Genomic DNA, 20,314 nt, shown 5'->3' on the forward strand with positions numbered 1-20,314 from the left:
GTGGGTGGGGTCCTATTTATGACACAAGAGGGCAAGCCCCTCCCCTCTGGTAGGAGAGTGCTGGGCACACAGCCTCCTCCCGTTCCTAATCCCTCCTCCCACAGCAAGAGGCACAGGAGTGGAGGTCAGCAGTGCCACTTGCAACTGCCTTAAAAAGGAAGACCAGGAATGCCAGGATGAAGGAGTGGAATCCAAAGGGAGGTGCCATTATGAGGAATCAATGAGGGGTCTGTGACAAAAAAGGCCTTGGGGGCCCAGAAGGATGAAACCTGGGAGAGCAACACCTCCCGAGAGGGAAGTAACAACAGTGGAGCCAGGTTCTAAGTCAGTGTCTAGGCCTGACTTGGAACCTAAGCCACCCCAGACACACATCACCCAGCCAGAGCCTGGGCCAAAAGTGACAGCCACACCCCAGCCAGCATCTAAGACTCATCAGGGACCCAGTACTCAGCAGGAGCCCGATCGACAGCAAAGACCCCTCACTCAGCAGGAGCCCCTTGCCCAACATGAAGCTGAATCCCAGCAGGAACCTAGCACCCCACAAAATTCAGGTTTGCAGCAGGAACTTCCTGCCCCGCAGGAGCCTGCACCACAGCAATCACCTGCCGTGCACCGGGTACCCTCCTCTCAACAGGAAGCTGCCTTCCAGCAGGGACCTGGGCCAGGAAAAGAATCTGAAACTCAACAGGAACCAGAATTGAGAGAGGCACATGTTGCCCAGCCAGGACCTGGCCCAGTGCAGCAACCTCCAGATCAACAAGAAGCTGGATTAACACCTCCAGCCGAGCCTAGACCTGGATGCAAAAATGGATCACCTGCCCAGACTGAATCTACATCCCAAGAGAGACTGAGACAGTCAGACCCTACAGCCCAGCAAAGAGTTCCAGTCCGAGGAGCCAAATCCCAGCTGAGATCTTCGACTGAGTGGGGATTTCTCTCAAAACTACACCAAGCATCCACACAGCGACGAGCCTCAGAGCGGAGGACGTTTTACGAGTGGGTCACAGATTCTGACTCAGAACCAGATGTGGGGTCTCCATTAAAGGGCAATTCATCACCCAAGAGGGGTGGAACAGTGGCCCAGGGAAAGAAGCTGGCCTTCAAGGGGAAACATGAAGCAGCATCAGGGTATGGTGGGATATCAGCACACGGGAAGAAAACTGGCAGCCAGAATCACAGACACTACAGGGACACAGGTGAGTTTGAGGCGGGAGGAAATGAGCGAGCCTCCCAGAGACAGTCATTCGTTCAGTCAAGAGGAACTAAGGACCGCCAGTATGTCAGGTTGGCTCTGGGGATCCCTCACCAGTCCTTCCAAAGATCAACAGCCCCATTTGATAGATGAGGAGGCTGAGGCCTGGAGACGTAAAGGCCTTGCAGGAGGCAGGGCTGATATCGGGAGTGGCAGAGCCAGGCTGTGACTTCTTCCCTGCACCAGGCTGCCTCCCCACGGAGGATTTGGGGGAAATCAGACAGAAGTGGGACAGGGCTCTGGGCTTCGGGCCAGGAAAAGAGAGTAGCTCCCACCCACCCCCAAGCCCCGCCAGTATTCATTCATCGGTCCCCAAACTCACAGCCCTGGGGCACCCTCTGCCTTAGGCACCAGCCACCTGGTGCTACCCGTAAACCCTTACCCTCGCGGCGTTTCCATCCCCACTAGGTGGAACATCGGGCCTCGGGGATCCTTGAGCTCTCCAGGTCGCCCCGGGCGGGCAGGGAGGCACTTGTTCCCCTGCCAGGCCGCCTCCAGTCCAGCCAGGCTCGGTGGCCTGGGGGTTGTGTTCTCAGGAAGGGTGGCGTGGGAGAGGGGCTGCGGGGTCTGCCGAAGTCTCGGGCAAGGTTGAGGCTGGACGAAGGGAGAGTTGCGGGGAGCAGTATCGGAGCGGGCCGGGCCCGGGACTCCGCTAAGCCGCCAGCGCTGCTTCCCCCTCTGACGCAGGCCATGGTGCCCCTGGGGGAGGGCAGGCTCCAGCTCCACAGCGCTCGGGCCGAAGGGGGCACGCAAAGTCTCGTCCGTGGAATGAGGGGCTAGTTGTTGAAGCAGCCTGAGGGGAGGCAAGGCAGCCCCAGTCCAGAAGCTGAGGGGCTCCGGAAGGGCCGGCAATGGTGGCCTCGGCTGAGAGGAGGGGCAGGACGGAAAGGGAGGGTTTGAGGTCTTTTTTTTCTGGCGCTGAGGATAAAGAGCTATTTCAGTAGGCTCCAGAACCCAGTCTCAAGGGAGGCGTTCCACACACCAACGCGGTAACCTCTCCTCCGACGCTCCGTCCGCAGTTGACTGTGTGCGCATGCGCGAGCCTCGAGCCCCTTCCGTCTCCCGCCTTTTCGCAGGCACGCGCCAGGCCCTCTACCGTCGCTCTCGACGGGCCGATCCGCGGCTTCGGGCTAGTGCGCAGGCGCCGAGCATTCTCCTTACCCCGCCCTTCCATTCCCTGGGAGAGAGGGAGAAAGCAGAGAAAAGAATCCTGAGAAAGAGAGCAATAGGACGAATAAGGCAGGAAGAAGGCGGGGCTTCCTTCTCCTACAGCTCGCAGGCAGAGCCACGCCTCCAGTGCTGTCGCCCCGCCCCGGCTTTGAATTGCCGGTGGACCTGGCCCACCCCGCCCGCCCCCCCCACCCCGCCGAGGCGGAGGCTCAAAGGCGCCCCGCTTTCCCCTTACCGCAGGCGGGCCGGGTCGCGTTCTAGGGGATTCCTACTTGGGAAGGTGAGTGGGAAAGTGAGGCTGAGAGTCAGCACGTGAGAAGATCGAGGCTTCCCTTCTGGGGTGACCCCCGCGGGAGTCCCCACTAGTCCTGCCCGAAGGACACTTCTCGCCGCCTCCAGGGCTGCATTTTCGTTGGTCACGGGCCCTTTAAAGTGTGCGAGGAGGCGGGGCCAGGCTTTAGGCCCCTGGGTTTGGGGGCGGGACCCGGCAGTGGAGTGAGGCCCGGATTGCTCAGAGGGCGGGATCCAGAGAGGAGCAAGCCCAGGATTGGGTGATATGGGGGCCCGGTGGTGGTGTGCGACGAGGATTGGCTCTCCCGGCGGGGCCTGGCGGCTGTAATCGGCCCCCGCGTGGGGACCGCGGAGAATTGATGGAGTCTGGCTGGGAAAGCGGGGCAGCCAGGGCCGATGGGGCCCTGGCCTCGAAGAGGGCCAAAGAGGGGTCCAAGAGTCGTAGCCGCCGGCGGTGGCGAAAAAACAAAACCAAAGGTGAGCGCGCGGGGCCGGCAGCAGAACGGAAGGAACCTTGGACATCCTGCGGGGAACTGGGGACTGAGTGGACGGACCCACTGCCCCGAGAAGTGGGGGAGCCCGTGGGCTGGCCCATTGCCGCCCTGCGAGGGGATGCGGGGATGATCCATTGTGAGAATGGGTGATGTGAGAGTGGAATATTACCCTCAGCATAGAGACTACAGGACGCCCCAGTAACGACTTGGGAAGTGTCCAGAATGCGAGTCCCCAAGACTAGAGTTCCCGGTCCGGCTCCGTACTCGCTGTGTGACCGTGGGGCAATTCCTGGCTTCAGTGTTTCCTACCGGGGAAATGGTTCAAGCGCCGGTTTTCAGGGCCCCAGCACTCATGAGAGGGTAATGGAGAGGTTTAGAAACTATTGCTCAGAGAGGAAGTTTCGAGAGCATTCACTGTCAGGAAAAAGTAGGAGGAAGGGGTGCCTCGTAGTAGGAAATGCCCCAGGGCCAGTATGGCTCAAAACAGTCCATCCTCCCATCCTTCGTACAATCCGTGCCTCCGGTTCCTTGTCAGCCTCCCTGCTTCAGCCCAGCACCACTGGGGCCTAACTTCCTGACCCCCACTCTTTTTAGGAATAGGGAGCCCTGGATAGGCTTCAGACCACCACACCCTCCCTGGCACAAAGAAGGGAGGGCTGTCAACTGGGTTCCTAAGGTGTTATATTATTTACAGATCTCAGCAAGCTGGAGAAAGACTGACAGACCAACAGAGATATTGCAAGCCCCAGGCAGGACCGCACATTAAGTCCTTGCTAGGTGATGAGTATTTGTGAAGCCAAGTGAGGACCAATGGGAAGTTCCTGTGAAGAAACTGATGTAGCCCCCAGACCCTAGAGACCCCAAGCCCATTGTCCTCTCTGCCTTAGGCAACATCATTAGCCAAAGACAGAACTGGAGTTGGCTATACACAAGTACACGCACACTTGCACACACGCACACACGCAGACTCAGACAGGCTCAGAGCTCAGGCTGGGACCTGAGGGCATTCACTGTCATACTGCCAGACACAGCCTCATGAGCAGGACAGTGTGCCCAGAGGCAGTACAGACCAAAGTTAAAAATGTGGGCGTTGGTCGCCTGTTTCCTGGGGTCATAAACCGTGGTACACTGGGCAACAGGCTTCTTCTATCCCTGTCTGAACTTTCTGAGCTGTAAAATGGGCAGAATGATAGGACTCCCTGACTCGTAGGGCTGTTGTGAGGTTTGAATGAGTGTAGCACGTTGGATACTGGTACACAGCAAGTCTGCCTGAGAGGTGGAGGTTATGATTACTATTACTCCCCATTAGGCAGTGAGTTCCCTAAGAAGGGGCCCGTGTCTGCCTTGTTTACCCCACATTTTCATAGCCTGATATGCCAGGCACAGAGGCACTCAGGTATTTATTGAATTAGTAAGTGAAGGAATGTTCAAACTGTAACACTGGGATAATAATAATAATGCTGCCTTAGGCTTGTCATGAGGAGTCAGAATCCTCTTGGGTGGGGTGCCTTGCACAGGGCTGAGCCAGTCCCACCCACAAACCCAAGGGCCCACCTACTCACAAAGGCTCATTCCACTAAACTCTGAGATCCACCTGTCATTTCCTGAGACTCTGCCCTGGTGCCACATCTCATTAGGGTGAATCAGACCCTGCCCCTGCCCCAAGGACATCCAGGCTGGCTGGAGCAGTCCTAGTCATCAGTTTGATCTTGTCTGGAACCAATGACTCTAGTGTCATTATGATCTCCCCATTTCCGAGATGCTGATGCTGAGGCTCTGAAGGAGCAAGGTCACCTGGGCTTCCTTACCTGGCAGGTGAGGGCAGAGAGATGGCCAACCCAACCTCCTGAGGGCAGGGGTGTGTGAACTCAAACCTGCTCTGTGCCCCCACCTTGACTGTGGGCCCAGAAAGCTCCAGTCTCACAGATTCGTTCAGCAGACATTCACTGAGCATTTACTTGTGTCAGGCCTGGACTCTTAGTGGTGAGGACAGACTCACATTTGAGCTGGGGACACAGATATCAATCAAATAATCCCACAAATCAGATATAATTGTAAACTGGCAAATACAAGAGGGAAAGTCCTGAGAAAATGTAAGAGGGAGGCTTCCCAGGAAGGTGACATTGGACCCAAGGATGAGCAAGTGCTGACTGCTGGGCAAGGGGGGCAGGGAGGCAAAGGGGACAGCTCAGGCAGAGACCTTGAGGCCCAAGGAAGTGGCTTATTACAGCACAGAGGGAGCTCAGCAAGGGAGGGGAGGATTAGGGAGCTGGGTGGGCAGGGGGCCCAGATAGCACCTGGTTTGGGCGGCCATGTCTAGGATTTGGGGCTTTATCCTGAGAGCAAAGGATGGGGGCTGTTGCAGGGTTAGGATTGTGTGACCAGACTGAAGTTCTAGAAAAATCCTCTGGCTGCTATGTGGAAAAGACATTGAAGGGGGCAAAATCAGAGACACATAAAGACTTGTTAAAATCCTCTAGATGAGGGGTTAGTGGAAGTGGGAGAAGGGCCAGATTCCAGAGGTTTCTGCGGGGGCAGGCAGAGTAGAGAGAACTTTGTGATGCATTGGATGAGAGTAAGAAGTGCCCCCCACACACACACACCCGGGTGCACACAGATAATGAGTGTATACGTCCATACACACACAAACACCTGCCCGTGCAATCTCACGGGCCAAGAAGAACACAAACACACATCCGCACATGCCCTCAGACGTACAGGGGCCGTGACACACACATACGCACATGCCCTCAGACGTACGGGGGCCGTGACACACACACACGCACATGCCCTCAGACGTACGGGGGCCGTGACACACACACACGCACATGCCCTCAGACGTACGGGGGCCGTGACACACACACACGCACATGCCCTCAGACGTACGGGGGCCGTGACACACACACACGCACATGCCCTCAGACGTACGGGGGCCGTGACACACACACACGCACATGCCCTCAGACGTACGGAGAAACGTACAAACGCACAGACTGGGGAGAAAATATCACCCACCCACAAACACAGGCCAGGCAAACACTATGCATGACATGTACCCACATACATATGTAAATTTGTGTGTGAGCCTCCAAGACACTCACACCTGACCACCCAGAAAGCGGGCAGCTGAGACCTGATGGAGAGCAGGAGCCCCCCCACACTGCAGAAACTCTGCAGAGACCGGCTGAGCCATCCTAGCGGGTCCTGTGACCGTGGGCGGCCCCGTCTTCCTCGGCATCTCACTTCTCTCCACTGCCAGAAGGGGTGGTGACGGTCCCTAGCCCCTGGGCTGTGGAGAGGATGAAATGAGTTACAGTGCCTGGCATGCATCTGCGCCGCAGGCCTCTCCCCTTCAGAAGCCCTTGTCCCTCCCAGGCCTCAGAGCTGGTCCTTGCTCCTCCATCCTCCCTGAGCTTGCTTCCCTTCTCACCCCTGCTCAGTCCCCAGGGGCCAGAATCCAGGCTGAGTCTGGCTGTCCTGTGGTTCTTTAGGGCAAAGGGCTGGCGCCAGGCAGCAAGACCCCCCTGGGTCCTACCTCTACCCCAGTTGTTGCCCATGGGCCTTGGGCGCCTCCCTCTGCCCCAGTGCCCTCTGCCTGAGATTCTTGGCAAGTTTCTGGGCAACCTCAATATCCCTTCCTCCCAGCTCCACCCAGCTCAGCCCCCAGGGAGCTGCCTAGAACAGGGCGAAGAGCAGGGCCCTGGAATCATGAAGGCCTGGGATTCAGCCTCTTCCTCACCACCGCCCATCCAGGCTCACCTGGCCACCAAGCCTTAGTGCTGTCTCCAGAGGCCTCTGTCTGTTCATCTGTTTGTCTGCCCTGGGGAGCAGTGGTCCTCTCCCAAGCTCCCATTCACCTGCTTCTGCCCCCACTCTGACTCTTCACGCTTTCTTTCCGTCTTCAAATATTTGCTGAGTACCTATTATGTGCCAGATCCCATGATGAGCCCTGGGGCCACCCCCCTGCCCGAGGGGGCATGATAATCAAAGAGGAGAAATAGGGGCACCTGGGTGGCGCAGCTGGTTAAGTGTCTGACTCTGGGTTTCGGCTCAGGTCGTGATCTCAGGGTCATGAGATCAAGCCCCGCATCAGGCTCCCCCCTCAGCAGGGAGGCTGATGGAGATTCTCTCTCCCTCTTACTTCCCTCTCGTGCTCTCTCTCAAATAAATAAATAAATCTTAAAAAGAAAAAAGAAAAAAAAGGAGGAGAGACAGAGGATTCACCTACAGCCAGGCAAATGACCTTAGGGCCTCTCATTCGTGCAGACCCCTTCCAAAGCCCTGTCCCGAAGTTTGTATTTGTGATTTTATATCCTTTTTCCTAAAGAGCTGCGCCTCTACACGTCAGCTTCACAGCTCCGTGAAGTGTGGTTCTGTCCCTGGGGGGGAACAAGCAACAAACCTGTAAATGAACGTGTCTAATTGCAAGTGTGTAAAAATCTAGGAAGAAACGCAAGTCTGATGGCAGAAAGTAATGATGGGGGTGTGTCTTAGGTGGAGAGGAGTAGTTAGGGAGGGCCTCTGTGCGGAGGTGACAAGCGGAGGCCTGAAGGGTGAGAAACAGCTGGCCAGGTAAGGAGCACATGGAATAACAGAGGTAAAGTGTTTCTTGGAGCCTCAGTTTCCCATATGTGAGGTGGGGATGGCAGTCACAGCAGGATGGCCTGTGAAGGGTAAGTGGCAGGTGCCCTGTATGGGAACACCACACAGTAGGACATGTGTGGCTCAGAACCCCTAGCTGAGCTTGGCACCACCCTTAATCAGCTTTTGTGCCCTCGGGAGGGACAGGCATGGCTGGCTACCCTCTCTCCCCCCCCCCAATAGCTGGGGCCGCCTGTGCCAGGGCCAGCCTGGGGGACAGGAGCTGAGATCACTGGGCCTTTGCTCTCTGAGCTCCACCCTGGGGAGAGGGAGGGCAGCCGGGCTGGGTGAGAAGAGACACTTTGTTCCATCACTGAGGCTAAGACTCCTGGCTCCTAAGAGAGAAGAGGCTTGGCGAGCTAGATATCTCAGTTTCTAATTACTGAGGGGGTTGAGTGTCTGGACTCCTGGATCCAAGCGAGGAAGGCGCTGGGGCCCTGGACTCCGGGGTCCTAAGGCAGAGGAGCCTGGGACAAGGACTCGCATTTGAGCGGGGGCCGGGGACCAGCAGGGGGCGCGGGGAGTTGGGCTCCCTGCTGTGTTTACAACGCGCGCGCGGGTTCCCAGGCCTTTCTGGGTGGGAGGTGGGGCCCGTGGCCACACCCCGGGCAGGCTCTGCCCCTCCCAGCCGGTTTATGGCCCCAGGCTTCTGCTGGCACTCCCCACTCTCAGCCCTAGCCCAGCCCGCAGCTCAGCCTGGGGGAGCTCAGAAGAGGTCTGGGAGGGGTGAGTGCACTGTCTGCTAAGAGACAGGAACGGGTCGCGCTTTAAAACCCCAGGTACTGGAAGGGAGGGGAGACACCTTCTGGGGGATGAGGCAGAAGCCAGGCAAGGTCCTGAGTGGGCTTCAGGAGAGAAGAGTCTCCAGAGCAGAGGGCACCGTCTCCACCAAGGGGGGACAACAGTAGCTTGTCCAGGGCCTGGGTGACAGTACAAGGACCCCGGAGGGAAGATCACCAGGGACCCTGAAGTGTGGGGAGTCGGGCGTTGTCCAGGGCAAGTTTTTGAGGGCCATAGCTGGAAACCCAGCTTCCAGAGCCCTGGGAGGGAGACCAGCGATTTAAGTAATGTCTCTGGACCCAGAGATGTGGGTTTGAATTCTGCGCGGCCACTTTTGATGCAAGCTTCAGCTCCTTACTGAACACCTCTGAGCCTCAGTTTCTCCTGTAAAATGGGGATGCTACCGATAACAGTTGAAACGTGAATGGAGGCAGTCGGGTTCTCGGGGTGAGCAAGCACTAACTGAGAAAGTTCTTAGCGTGGGTGTGGCAGAGTGAGCTCAAGGCTAACGGCAGAGGCGAGGGCAGCTGTTCCAGGCAGGGTAGTGGGGCTGGCCCGTGCGGCCTAAGCCAAGTGGAGAGGCCCAAAGGCCAGGGGACCCAGCTGGGGAGCAGTGGGACCGACTTGTGGGGATCCCACAGAGGAACAGGGAGGCAGCTGGAGCTTGGAGGGGGTTCCACAGCCAGATCCGAGGGACCAGGAGGGGGCAGGATTGACTCCTCAGTTTGAAGTAAGGCTAGGATTATGAACTGGGTTCCAGAAGAGAACTGGGCTTGAGACCAGGATCCTGGGACACCATCAGGTAGACGGGAATGGGTGGGCTGAGGGCTGAGCTCTCCCAGATACTGGGGGAGGGGAAGGGCCTGTGGGTGATGACGCCTGGGGCCTTGAGAAGGAGGTGAGATAGGGGGCCTGAACCCCTGGGTCCTGAGAGAGGTGGGACCTAGTTGGGCTCCACACCTCTCAGAGAACCTCAGCGTCCTGGGCCCCAGGAGAGCCAAGTGGAGACGGCTACCTGAATTCTTGGGTCCCTGGAAGGAAGCAGAGGGGTGGATAGACTCCGGGGTTGTAGGAGAGGCGTGGAGCTAGGAAACCAAGAAGAGTCCCACGTAGGAGACACCACGGAGAAGAGGAGTCTGGGGCCTGGACTCCTGGGTCTGAAAAAGGAAGGGGATGGGGCCCTAGACTCCACCCTTGGGTCCATCCCTGCCTGATGGGGGCTCCCCACTCGCCCGCAGCCTCGCGGCTCACACACAGCATGGACCTGCGCACGATGACACAGTCGCTGGTGACTCTGGCAGAAGACAACATGGCCTTCTTCTCGAGCCAGGGCCCCGGGGAGACAGCACGACGGCTGTCGGGGGTCTTCGCGGGGGTTCGGGAGCAGGCGCTGGGGCTGGAGCCGGCCCTGTGCCGCCTGCTGAGCGTGGCGCACCTCTTCGACCTGGACGCCGAGACGCCGGCCAACGGGTACCGCAGCCTGGTGCACACGGCCCGCTGCTGCCTGGCGCACCTGCTGCACAAATCCCGCTACGTGGCCTCCAACCGCCGGAGCATCTTCTTCCGCACCAGCCACAACCTGGCGGAACTCGAGGCCTACCTGGCCGCCCTCACCCAGCTCCGTGCCCTAGCCTACTATGCCCAGCGCCTGCTGGCCACCAACCAGCCCGGGGGGCTCTTCTTCGAGGGTGACGAGGGGCTCATTGCTGAGTTCCTGCACGAGTACGTCACTCTGCACAAAGGCTGCTTCTACGGCCGCTGTCTGGGCTTCCAGGTGAGCCCCCCACTCCCCCCAGCCCCGCTCCTCCGGACCCACAGTGAAGGTGCCAGGTGGCCCCCCTACCTGGCCCGACAGCATGGTGGGATTACCACAGTGGTATCACTGGACTCCGGGGATGGTAGATTCAGAAAGGGGAAGCCGTCTAGGGCTTAGGCGGCTGCACGGGGTTGTGGGGGGGGGTCTCAAACTTGTGGCCCCTGTGTCGATTCCACCGTGTAGTAAGACATCGTTAACTTGCATAGCTCTTTGCGCCAGGATCCCCACACTCAGATTTGTCCACTCTTTGCAGTGACCTGTCTGTCCTCTGAGATCATTTGAGACCCCTCAGGAGGGTGGTTAGTACTGTTCTCAAAGGCCTCTTTATAAGAGCACACCCCATTTAGTCACCCCGCCCCCAGAGGCATGGGCAGGAGGGAGGGGGCTAGCTCCATTTTAGAGGCTCAAGGGACTCTGGTCGCGGCTGCTCCATGGGACCCCGGTCGGCCTGGGCTTTCTGGCTCACCTCGGGAGCTCTCACTCGACTCAGGATTTTCCGGCCATGGGGAAGGCCAAGGAGCACTTCCGAGTTGGTGACCATGAGGGAGACCTGGTGGTGGCCCCACCCCAGCCACCCCCAGGGGGGTACCATTCACCTTAACACCGAGAGGAAAGTAGCCTGGGAGCCTTTGGACTCAGAGCAAAAGTGGTTTGGGGGCTCAGAATTGGGGAGGGGGGAGGTGGGAGGGGGTCCTGGGGACTCAGAGCAGAGACCCAACATGCTCCTGTGTGAGGTCAGTGCAGGGTCCCCGGGGCCCCAGCCCCACATCGGGGAACCCCCCCCGCAGGAGTATCTGGAGCTGTGCGACTCTGCAGTCCCCCCCGATTCTCTCCGGGTCCGCCCCACCCCCACCCCAGGTGGGCTTGGCAGTCTCTCGGCCTTCCTTCCCCGCTTCCCACAGAGCAGCCTGGGTGTTCCTGGGAACTTCCCTTCACCTAAGCTGACCCCCCACAAATATTGATCAGCCCAGCTGGGACAGCTGGCTCCTCCCTGTGTCCCGGCCATGACCTTGGAGTCCCCGGAGAGTGATCCTGTGGCCACCCAACCCAGCATTCCAGGCAAAATGGCCAGGCACCGCTGTGCTCTCTGGCCCACTGGGCCCCTGGCCAGGGGCAAGGTCATGCCTGACAGCTCTTCTCTGAGGGCCCAGCTGCTATGCTACGGGACAGCTATCCCCTGTAAAATGTCAGCCCCCACAGGGCAGAAGCCTCCCACATGGGGCTCTAACTCAGCACCCGGTCCCCCCTCCCCTGCCCCCTGCTCCCAAGCCTAGTGCCTAGCACAAAGTAGGATGTAGGCCTGTATTTGTTGAATGAACAAAAGAACCCTGCTGGCCCCTTGCCCAGCTTCCTATGGCTTTTTTTTCTCTGATCTTGTCTCCCCATTGTCTTTTCTTAGCTGGCCTGGCTCCTCCCTCAGATGCTGTCTCCCCATTTGGCTGCCTTTCTGCCGCAAGATCTCTGGCCCTGTCTGTCTCTGACCATCTCCTGTCTGTCTTCCTGCCGCCCAGGAACTGGTCCCCATCCGCCTGGCCTCATCTCTGTCCTCGCTGACTTTCAGGAAATCCCTGCATCACCTTACTCCCAGCCCTCTATGGCTCCACCCACGTCTGGAACACATCCACATTCCTCAGGCCCTCCATGAGCCCCCTCTGCTTCCCTGGCCTTGGCTGCCACCCCTCTCCCCTCATTCACTCTGCTCCAGCCGCACAGGTTATCCCCGCCAAGCACAGGCTGCCTCAGAGCCTTTGCACTTGCCACGGCCTCTGCAGGGAGCACCCTTCCCTCACTTCCTCTGGATTGCTCCTCCTCCAGCACCCTCCCGGTTACCCATCTAAGTAGCCTGACCCCCAGTCGTCAGTCTGTGTCCCCTCCACCTACTGTTTTTTCAAATTTTCAAAGCATTGGTCACGAAGCATTCCTTAACATCGAACATATGCCTTTATTTGCTTCCTGTCGCCTAGAGCAGTGCCTGGCACACAGTAGGAGCTCACTAAATGTTTGCTGGATGACCACGTCTCTCCCCAAACCACGTCTCTGCCCCTCACCCCTGCCCGCCTCCAGTCCCTCCTGGGCAGTGGGTGACCCAGCGGCATCTCTCCACAGTTCACGCCCGCCATCCGGCCGTTCCTGCAGACCATCTCCATCGGGCTGGTGTCCTTCGGGGAGCACTATAAGCGCAACGAAACAGGCCTTGGTGAGTCCTGGCCAGATCCTGCCTGCAGACTCGCCTCCCTTCCTGTCCCTCCTCCTTCTTCCACCCCCCCAGCCCCCACTCCCACTGGGCCCCCGACCACCCCTGCCAATCCCCAGGTGTGACCGCCAGCTCGCTCTTCACAAGCGGCCGCTTCGCCATCGACCCAGAGCTGCGCGGCGCGGAGTTTGAGCGGATCATACAGAACCTAGATGTGCACTTCTGGAAAGCCTTCTGGAATATCACTGAGATTGAGGTGCTATCGGTGAGAAGGGGGCCTGATGAAGGCCCCACCAATGTTACAGGATGGGCACACTGGAGCCCAGAGACCCCATCCCAGGCCACATCAGGCCTCGGCGGGGCTCCAGGCCTGGGACAGCGCGTGATGGTAGAGGGGGTGGCGATTGGAGAGGAGGCACAAGGGGCTGCAAGCAGCTCCTCCCCAGCGCCCCTCCTGTTCCCTCCCACCAGTCTCTAGCAAACATGACATCAGCTACGGTGAGGGTAAGCCGCCTGCTCAGTCTGCCACCAGAGGCCTTTGAAATGCCGCTGACTGCTGACCCCAAGCTCACGGTCACCATCTCACCTCCTCTGGCCCACTCGGGCCCCGGGCCGGTCCTCGTCAGGCTCATCTCCTATGACCTGCGTGAAGGACAGGTAGGAGATACAGAGCCAAGGAGCACCAACAGCCCCACTCCCCAGAGGCCCTCCCACCTCTCAGTGCTTACCCCTGCCCCGCCCCCATCCTGTCTCTCTGAGCACATCCCTTTGGTGGGGTGAGGCCCCGGCAGGCCACCCCAGCCTCACCCAGATCCTCCTCCCTCACCACCCCCCGCAGGACAGTGAGTTGCTCAGCAGCCTGGTGAAGTCCGAGGGGCCCTGGAGCCTGGAGCTGCGGCCACGCCCCCAGCAGGCACCCCGCTCACAGTCCCTGGTGGTGCACATCCATGGCGGTGGCTTCGTGGCCCAGACCTCCAAATCCCATGAGCCCTACCTCAAGAGCTGGGCCCAGGAGCTGGGCGTCCCCATCCTGTCCGTCGACTACTCCCTGGCCCCCGAGGCCCCCTTCCCCCGAGCGCTGGAGGAGTGCTTCTACGCTTACTGCTGGGCTGTCAAGCACTGTGCCCTCCTCGGTGAGCCCCTGCCCCTCACTGTCACCCGCTCCCTGCTCCTGCCCCCACCCTGTGCTGCACTGGGAGAGAGAGCTCAGGCCTCAGTCTTGCACCCCCTGCCTCCCTTGCCATCTCCTCCTCCCCAGCTCTCTGCCACCTGTTTACCCCCTCCTGCCCCACTGCTCTCCAGACCTTCCGTCTCAACCACTTCCTCCTTCTGCTTCCTGCCCCCCCCACTCTAGCCCTGACACCCCATCCCCCCACCTCTCCATCCCCGAGGACCTTTTCTCTCCTGTTTCTCCACCCCCTGTCCTGCACTGCCAGCCTCCCGGCCCACGCTCCAGACCATTCTTCCAGCTCCTCTGACCTCCTGCTTCTGACCTCTCCAGAGGCACAGGGCAAGGTGGGGGCGTGCCCCAGGGCACAGGAATGTGGCTCTTTTGTATGGTCAGCTGAACCCCGCCCTTCCATCTCCAGGCCTCAGCTGCCCCTCCCTCCCGAAATGGGCCCTGGTCTCCCCTTTCCCACCACCTGTCCCCCTTGTTTCTGACCTCCAGCCTCTCAAGCTTCCCAGAGCCTCCTGATCTCCACATCCTCAGTCTGCCTGATCCCCGACCACTGTCCCCCAAACCCCTGCCTCAGTTTACCAATCTCTAAAATTGCTGTTGGCTAGACCTTGGGACTGGGGCCCCCATACCCCACCTCTGAGAGTCCAGTGCTCCTGGCTCAGAGCTTGAGCTCCTCCCTGCCAGGCTGACCAAAGCCCCCTCCAACCCAGGCTCAACAGGGGAACGGATATGCCTCGCAGGGGACAGCGCAGGTGGGAACCTCTGCTTCACCGTGTCCCTCCGGGCAGCAGCCTACGGGGTGCGGGTGCCAGATGGCATCATGGCAGCTTACCCAGCCACGATGCTACAATCTACCGCCTCGCCCTCCCGCCTTCTGAGCCTCATGGACCCCCTGCTGCCCCTCAGCGTGCTCACCAAGTGTGTCAGCGCCTATGCTGGTAAGGCCGCCACACACACAGCTGGAGGCCTGGGGGGGACTTGGATGCTGGAGTCCTGCAGGGATGGGGGCTGGCGCCCAGTCTCCCGGGGCTCGGGAGAGGAAATCTGAGACTCCTGGTCCCCACTGAAGCCATCAGAAATCCTTGGGTCCCCGGGGGCACCGAGGCCTGACGTTCCAGGTGTTGAGACTGGGCCTCAGCCCTCCACACATACTCCACAGGTGGGGAGACAGAGGAGCACTCGGACTCAGACCAGAAGGCACTGGGCGTGATGGGGCTGGTGCGGCGGGACACAGCCCTGCTCTTCCGAGACCTCCGCGTGGGCGCCTCCTCCTGGCTCCACTCCTTCCTAGACCTGAGTGGGCACAAGTCCCACACGAACTCAGTGCCCACGGCAGGTGAGTGAAGCCCTCCCCTCACACACCCACTCGGGGTGGACAGCAGGGACAGCCGGATACACCGAACGTCCTGGGGGGAGGCGAGTGGCTGTGTCCTCGGGTGCTCAGGGAAGCAGAGATCACCTTCTGGCTCTAACCCCCTATTTAGCCCTGGGGACTACCACACAGCCTTGCTTTTCCACGACACTCCACATCCTAGAATTTCCAGGACTTCTGGTCCGCCAGGTCATCTCAGAACTCCTAGGAACTATAGGGGGTAGCCTTGCAAACAGCCCATCCCAGAAAGGAACCCCAGGAAATAACTCAGAAGGCCTGCCACATGTGCCAATTTTTGATCCCAAGAATGCCACTCAAATCCCTTGGGCCCTCAGGGGGGGGAGTCCAGCCCTCCTAGATTCTTCCCAGACTTTTAACAGAGACACATGGGGGTAATGCCCCACTCCGGGGGCTGGCCTAGGAGCCTGGGGTCGGAGGGATCAGCAGACTGACTGCACAGACCTCGGTCAGTGGGAGAGATTTCCAGCCTCGGGCAGGGCAGGATCCTCATGCAGCCAAAAATCACCAACATCCAGGGATCTATTTTTTCCCCACAATTTTTTTTTAACATTTTAATGATTTTAAAGTACAGCCAGCTCATTTTCTATCTCCAGCAAGCCAACAGTATTTTCTGAATAATAGTGCGTGTTCAGAAGAAGACAGATACCATTCCTATTCAGAAAATTATTCCAACTGAGTGTGTCTTACTTTAACTTTTTAAATTTTAGGATATTCAAATGGATGCAAATACACACAAAAACAAAAGGGATTTGAACCGTGGACCATTGAACACTGGGGCTTTCCCTAAAGGTTAGAGGTGACAGGTACAGTCCCTAGAGGCCCACAGTCGAGCAACCTACGGGGTGATGGGGGCCAGGTACCCTATCTGTGAGCCTTGCTTTGCTCCTCCATGAAATGAGGATGGTAAGAGGACCTGCCTCATTAGGTTGTTATAAGGACTTCATGCAACTATTTGTGCCAAGCACCCAGCACAAACCCGACACCCAGTAGGTGCTCCTAGCAGATGCCGGCACCCCTGACAGGCTGCGCCCCGTGACTCCCCTCACTGGTTCCATTCCGGTGACCCTCTTGGGTCACGGGGCACTTATGCAGTTACTCTCACATCGTCTTGCATCTTGCCTTCGTGGATTTATATAGACGAGTTAAAAAAGAAAAGATACCTGCAAAAGGCAGGGTCGTGGCCCCAGTGGTAAGTAGCATAGGTCGGATCAGATTAATGGAGCGGAGGCTCAGGTGGGCATTCCACGCAGCCCGAAGCGTGTCTTTGGCCTCAGCGGGGCACTTGCTTGTCGGGTCGCTCAAAGGTAAGGGATAAAACTAAAGAACATGAAGGAATGTGGGGAGCAGATCTGTGTGGCTGCAGGTGTGGGATCCCTGGGGATCGAATAGGCTCCCAAGACTCTCTTTAGCTCCCTGTGAACGTGGCCTGCTCACTATTCCACTGTTGACACCCTCTGTGTTGAGTGGCCCTCACAGGTTGGCTGGGCCTCGGGCTGGGGTCAGGGAGGCAGCTGGAACGAGGCACCGGGCCTAGTAATAAAACATGAGGATAGTGTGTGACCTCCCAGGGGGCAGCAGTGCCTCATCCCGAGTCCTCACCACCTCCTATGAGGTAAGGACTATTTTTATCCCCTCTTTGTACAGTGGAGGAAACTGAGGCTCCCAGAGGTAAACTGACTTGCATTTCACCCTCCCGGTTACCACACACACACACACACATACACACACACCCCTCCACGGTGACTCCTCCCACCTCCCCCTTGGAGTTGCAGCCTGGGGCACCTGTGGCTCCCCACCCATCTCCGAGGACGGGAGTCTGGGGGGGAACACTCGGCCTCCACAGCCCTAGCGCGCAGCTCCTCCTGCAGAGGCCACTGCCCTCCCGCCTGACCTCTCCTGCCCGCCACTCACACACCCAGTCCACAGAGCCAGGCTGATCTGTGGCCCCCACTGGCCACCTGCCCCTGCTCCTCTTGCAGAGCCAATGCGGCGCAGCGTGTCTGAGGCAGCCCTGGCCCAGCCCGGGGGCCCGCTGGGCACAGACTCCCTCAAGAGCTTGACCCTACACAACCTGAGCCTAAAGGACAGCTCTGAAACGTCAAACAGCCCGGAACTGTCAATGTCTGCGGAGACACTTGGCCCCTCCACACCCTCCGACGTCAACTTCTTGGTTGGCCCAGACTACGCACCCGAGGCCGCTAAGGCACAGGATGAGCTGAGCACCAAGGACAGAGGCTGCAGCGCGCGCGCGGCCTTCCCTGAGGGTTTCCACCCTAGGCGTTCCAGCCAGGGCCCCGCCCGGATGCCCCTCTGCGACTCGCCCATCGTCAAGAACCCCTTCATGTCGCCGCTGCTGGCGTCTGACGGCATGCTACAGAGCCTGCCACCCGTGCACATTGTGGTGAGCGCCGGACTGGGACAGTGCGGGGCGGGGAGCAGGGGCGGGCGGGGCCAGGTGCACCTGCGGAAGGGAGCTCGGGAGCGAGAGAGCGGAGGGGTGGGGGTGGGGGTGGGGTAAGGTAGCCTGGCTGCCAGCCGAAGGGAGAGGCGTGCCACCAGGAGGGAATGCCCGGGGGCGGGAGGGCTGCAGGGGAACCAGGGCTGCTATTTCCTCTCGCGATCTTGCGGAGCCCTGCAGTCGGGGAAAGGGAAAGAGGTGGTGGGTCTAGGGGGGTAGGGGGCCGGAGATGCTGGGCCGAGGCTCAGTCTCCCACTCCCCGCCCCCCTCCCCTCGTTCCTCTGCCCCGTGCCCCACCCCCGCCGTCCCGCAGGCCTGCGCGCTGGACCCCATGCTGGACGACTCGGTCATGTTCGCGCGGCGGCTGCGCGGCCTGGGCAAGCCCGTGAAGCTGCGCGTGGTGGAGGACCTGCCGCACGGCTTCCTGAGCCTGGCGGCGCTGTGCCGCGAGACACGGCAGGCGGCCGCGCAGTGCGTGGAGTGCATCCGCCTCATCCTCGCTCAGCCCGCCCCGCCCACCGCGCAGCCCGTCTGAGCCCCAGCCCGAGCCGGGCCACGCGGGCAGCTGGGGCTGCGGGGGGGCGACACTAAAGGCCTCTTGTTCCCATCTGAGCCGGCCTCCGTGGTGAATGCGCCCCCGGTTAGGCGGCGGGTACGTCCCCCCCAACCCCACCCCCGGTCGAGGGGCTCCCGATCCCCTCCAGCCTCTCCGTCAGGCCAGGCGCGGGAGGGGCAGGCTGTGCCTTAAGGTGGGAGGACGGCCGGGGGCGGGGGGGGTCGGGGCAGGGGCCCAAAGCCGAGACCCTGGCCTGAGGGGTGGGGGGCGCACACCAACGAGTCTCCGTAGACAGCTGGAGCTGCACTCCATCATCGCCTTCTACTGCTGCTGTGACCGCCGCAGGGTGGGGGCCTGGCCCTACCTGGCAAGACGGTTTGTTTTGTTCCTTTGTAAATAAAAGTATTTTAATTAGTTTGGCCTCTTGCAAATAGGGTCGGGTGTCGCCCACCAGGGGGCAGCATCGGACTCTGCTGCTGGGATCGGAGCAGCCTGGCAGTAGAAAGCTGGGAGCCCAACTTCTGGGTCCTGAGGAACGAGGGGACTGCAGGCTCGGATTCTTGGGTGCGGAGGGATTGGACGCCCCTACTAACACAGACCACCTCCCCTTCAGACTTAATCCAGGTGGTGTGCCAGATGGCCCTGGGTTCTCAGCTACTCCCCTTCGCAGACCCAGCCCCAGCACCCACCCAGAAAAGAAAACCCAAACGTTAGAGAACTGCAGCAACTGTATCAGGAAACCAGAAACAAAACTGATCACCCCAAATACTGGAAGCGCAAGCTCTGCTGAGCTGTGACAGTCACTCAGTCCCTCAACCAAGACTCTGAGGTCTTGTCCTTTTGTAGGCCCTGGGTTTGGAGCAGAGATGATTTCTATCCAGGGCCTGCCCTCAAGGGACTCAGGGAGAATGGGCGGAGAGACCCAGCCAGACACAGCATGTCACAGTTCCCCCAGGTTCCATGTGTGGTAATCAAGGAGGGCTTCATAGAGGAGGTGATCTGAATTTGACCTTAAAGGATAAGTGTAAGTCTGCTAGGCAGAAGAAACATGCAAAGTTGTGAGAGCCACTGGGCAGTTATCAAAGCCTCTGCCTGGCTAGAAGGTCAGGTACAAAGTGGGAAGTGGCCTGGGGGGCCTGGAGCAGTCGGCAAGAGCAGATCCTGAAGGTCCTGGAGTACAATCTGGACTGAACTGGAGGGCAGTGGGAGCCACAAAAGGGCTTTGAGCAGCAGAAGGACAGGATCAGCTAAGGCACTGAAAGGGCCTGCTGGGACACTGGGGAATGGACTGAAAGGGGAAAAGACTGGAGTCCTGGAGGCAGAGGAGGCTGGGGACAGGGAAGACAAGGCCTGAGCTGGGGCAGAGGCCATGGGGGTAACTGAGGTTGAAGAGGACTTATTGCAGTAGAGCAGTTGGGGATGAAGCTGGCGCTCAGGCTAGCCATGGGAGCAGGTGGACAGTGAGGCTGTGTCTTTACTGGGAGGAGGCTCTGGTGTGTACAAGGAGGGTGGCCGTCTACTGAGAGCTGTTTTGCACATGGAGAGATCGAAAAGTCTCTGTGAAGCAATCCGGGGGGGGGGGGCATCCAGGAGGCAGCAGGGGGCAGGAGAGCAGGCTGGTTGCTCACTTCTGGCTGGAGCTGAGGGACTAGAACCTTTCCAGGAAGAGTGGACAGGTGGGATGAGCAGAGGACCAGGACAGAGAGAGAGCCCTGAGGCCCACTACCCCCAGGAAAGGGGTGGGCAGTAAAAGGGGAATCAGTTCTCGCGGGTTCTAAGGAGCAGCCGGAGAGGGAAGAAGTTAACCAGGAAACAAGAGGAGATTTCAGGTGGGAGGGAGTGGTCGGCGTGAGATGAGGATGGAAATATTATCCTCATGCCTCAGCAGGGAGCAGGTGGGTCCTTGGTGACCTTGTCCAGAGCCATTGCAGGGCCATGGGATGTGGGCAGCCAGACATGGAGGGCTGAGGAGGGAGCCATAGCCCAGAACTCTCCCTGAAGGTCTTGTTCCCCCTGTTGAACTCATAGGAACCCTTGTTCATCTCTCCCAAAACAGTCATCCACCCACCAACCCGCTCGTATTTCCCGT

At 59.4% G+C, this 20,314-nt stretch overlaps 1 protein-coding gene and 2 long non-coding RNA genes across 8 annotated transcripts in view; 1 reads left to right on the forward strand and 2 right to left on the reverse strand.

Moving 5' to 3' along the window:
* The window catches only part of LOC114197077 (uncharacterized), a 59,885-nt gene extending 57,048 nt beyond the window's left edge, over positions 1 to 2,837 (reverse strand). For all 3 annotated transcript variants that reach the window (XR_003606853.2, XR_015769076.1, XR_015769075.1), the window contains exons 1-2: positions 2,658 to 2,837; positions 1,635 to 2,429 (exon numbers count right to left, since the gene is read on the reverse strand). This is a non-coding gene — a long non-coding RNA (uncharacterized LOC114197077). The remainder of the gene's footprint in view (positions 1 to 1,634; positions 2,430 to 2,657) is intronic.
* LIPE (lipase E, hormone sensitive type) lies at positions 2,615 to 18,434 on the forward strand. Of its 4 annotated transcripts, none has more exons than XM_028087907.2 (10): positions 2,615 to 2,702; positions 9,867 to 10,402; positions 12,551 to 12,641; positions 12,758 to 12,903; positions 13,110 to 13,295; positions 13,477 to 13,771; positions 14,529 to 14,756; positions 14,978 to 15,154; positions 17,191 to 17,612; positions 17,983 to 18,434. In XM_028087907.2, the coding sequence occupies exons 2-10, from the start codon at positions 9,887 to 9,889 to the stop codon at positions 18,202 to 18,204; spliced, it is 2,283 nt and encodes a 760-aa protein (XP_027943708.1). In that variant the 5' UTR covers positions 2,615 to 2,702; positions 9,867 to 9,886; the 3' UTR covers positions 18,205 to 18,434. The 4 variants fall into 4 exon arrangements, with proteins under 4 accessions (XP_027943708.1, XP_027943704.1, XP_027943706.1 ...); XM_028087903.2 differs by lacking the exon at positions 2,615 to 2,702 and adding an exon at positions 2,985 to 3,190; XM_028087905.2 differs by lacking the exon at positions 2,615 to 2,702 and adding an exon at positions 8,499 to 8,574.
* Positions 12,367 to 13,925, reverse strand: LOC114197076 (uncharacterized). The gene is made up of 3 exons (XR_003606852.2): positions 13,633 to 13,925; positions 13,225 to 13,280; positions 12,367 to 12,615 (listed from the first exon to the last, which is right to left on the reverse strand). It is a non-coding gene; the product is annotated as an uncharacterized LOC114197076 (long non-coding RNA).
* Positions 18,435 to 20,314: the final 1,880 nt, after the last annotated feature.

Source organism: Eumetopias jubatus, unplaced genomic scaffold (assembly GCF_037043125.1).
Source record: "Eumetopias jubatus isolate StellerSeaLion01/CBP00866 unplaced genomic scaffold, mEumJub1_p1.0 scaffold_10, whole genome shotgun sequence".
Lineage (NCBI taxonomy): Eukaryota > Metazoa > Chordata > Mammalia > Carnivora > Otariidae > Eumetopias > Eumetopias jubatus.

Excerpts from the sequence above, each read along its gene's own strand:
- LIPE (XM_028087903.2), top strand. The coding sequence starts at position 3,073 with ATGGAGTCTGGCTGGGAAAGCGGGGCAGCCAGGGCCGATGGGGCCCTG. Across the intron at positions 12,642-12,757 it reads GCGCAACGAAACAGGCCTTG|GTGTGACCGCCAGCTCGCTC; the intron begins GTGAGTCCTGGC and ends GCCAATCCCCAG. Across the intron at positions 15,155-17,190 it reads GAACTCAGTGCCCACGGCAG|AGCCAATGCGGCGCAGCGTG; the intron begins GTGAGTGAAGCC and ends CTCCTCTTGCAG.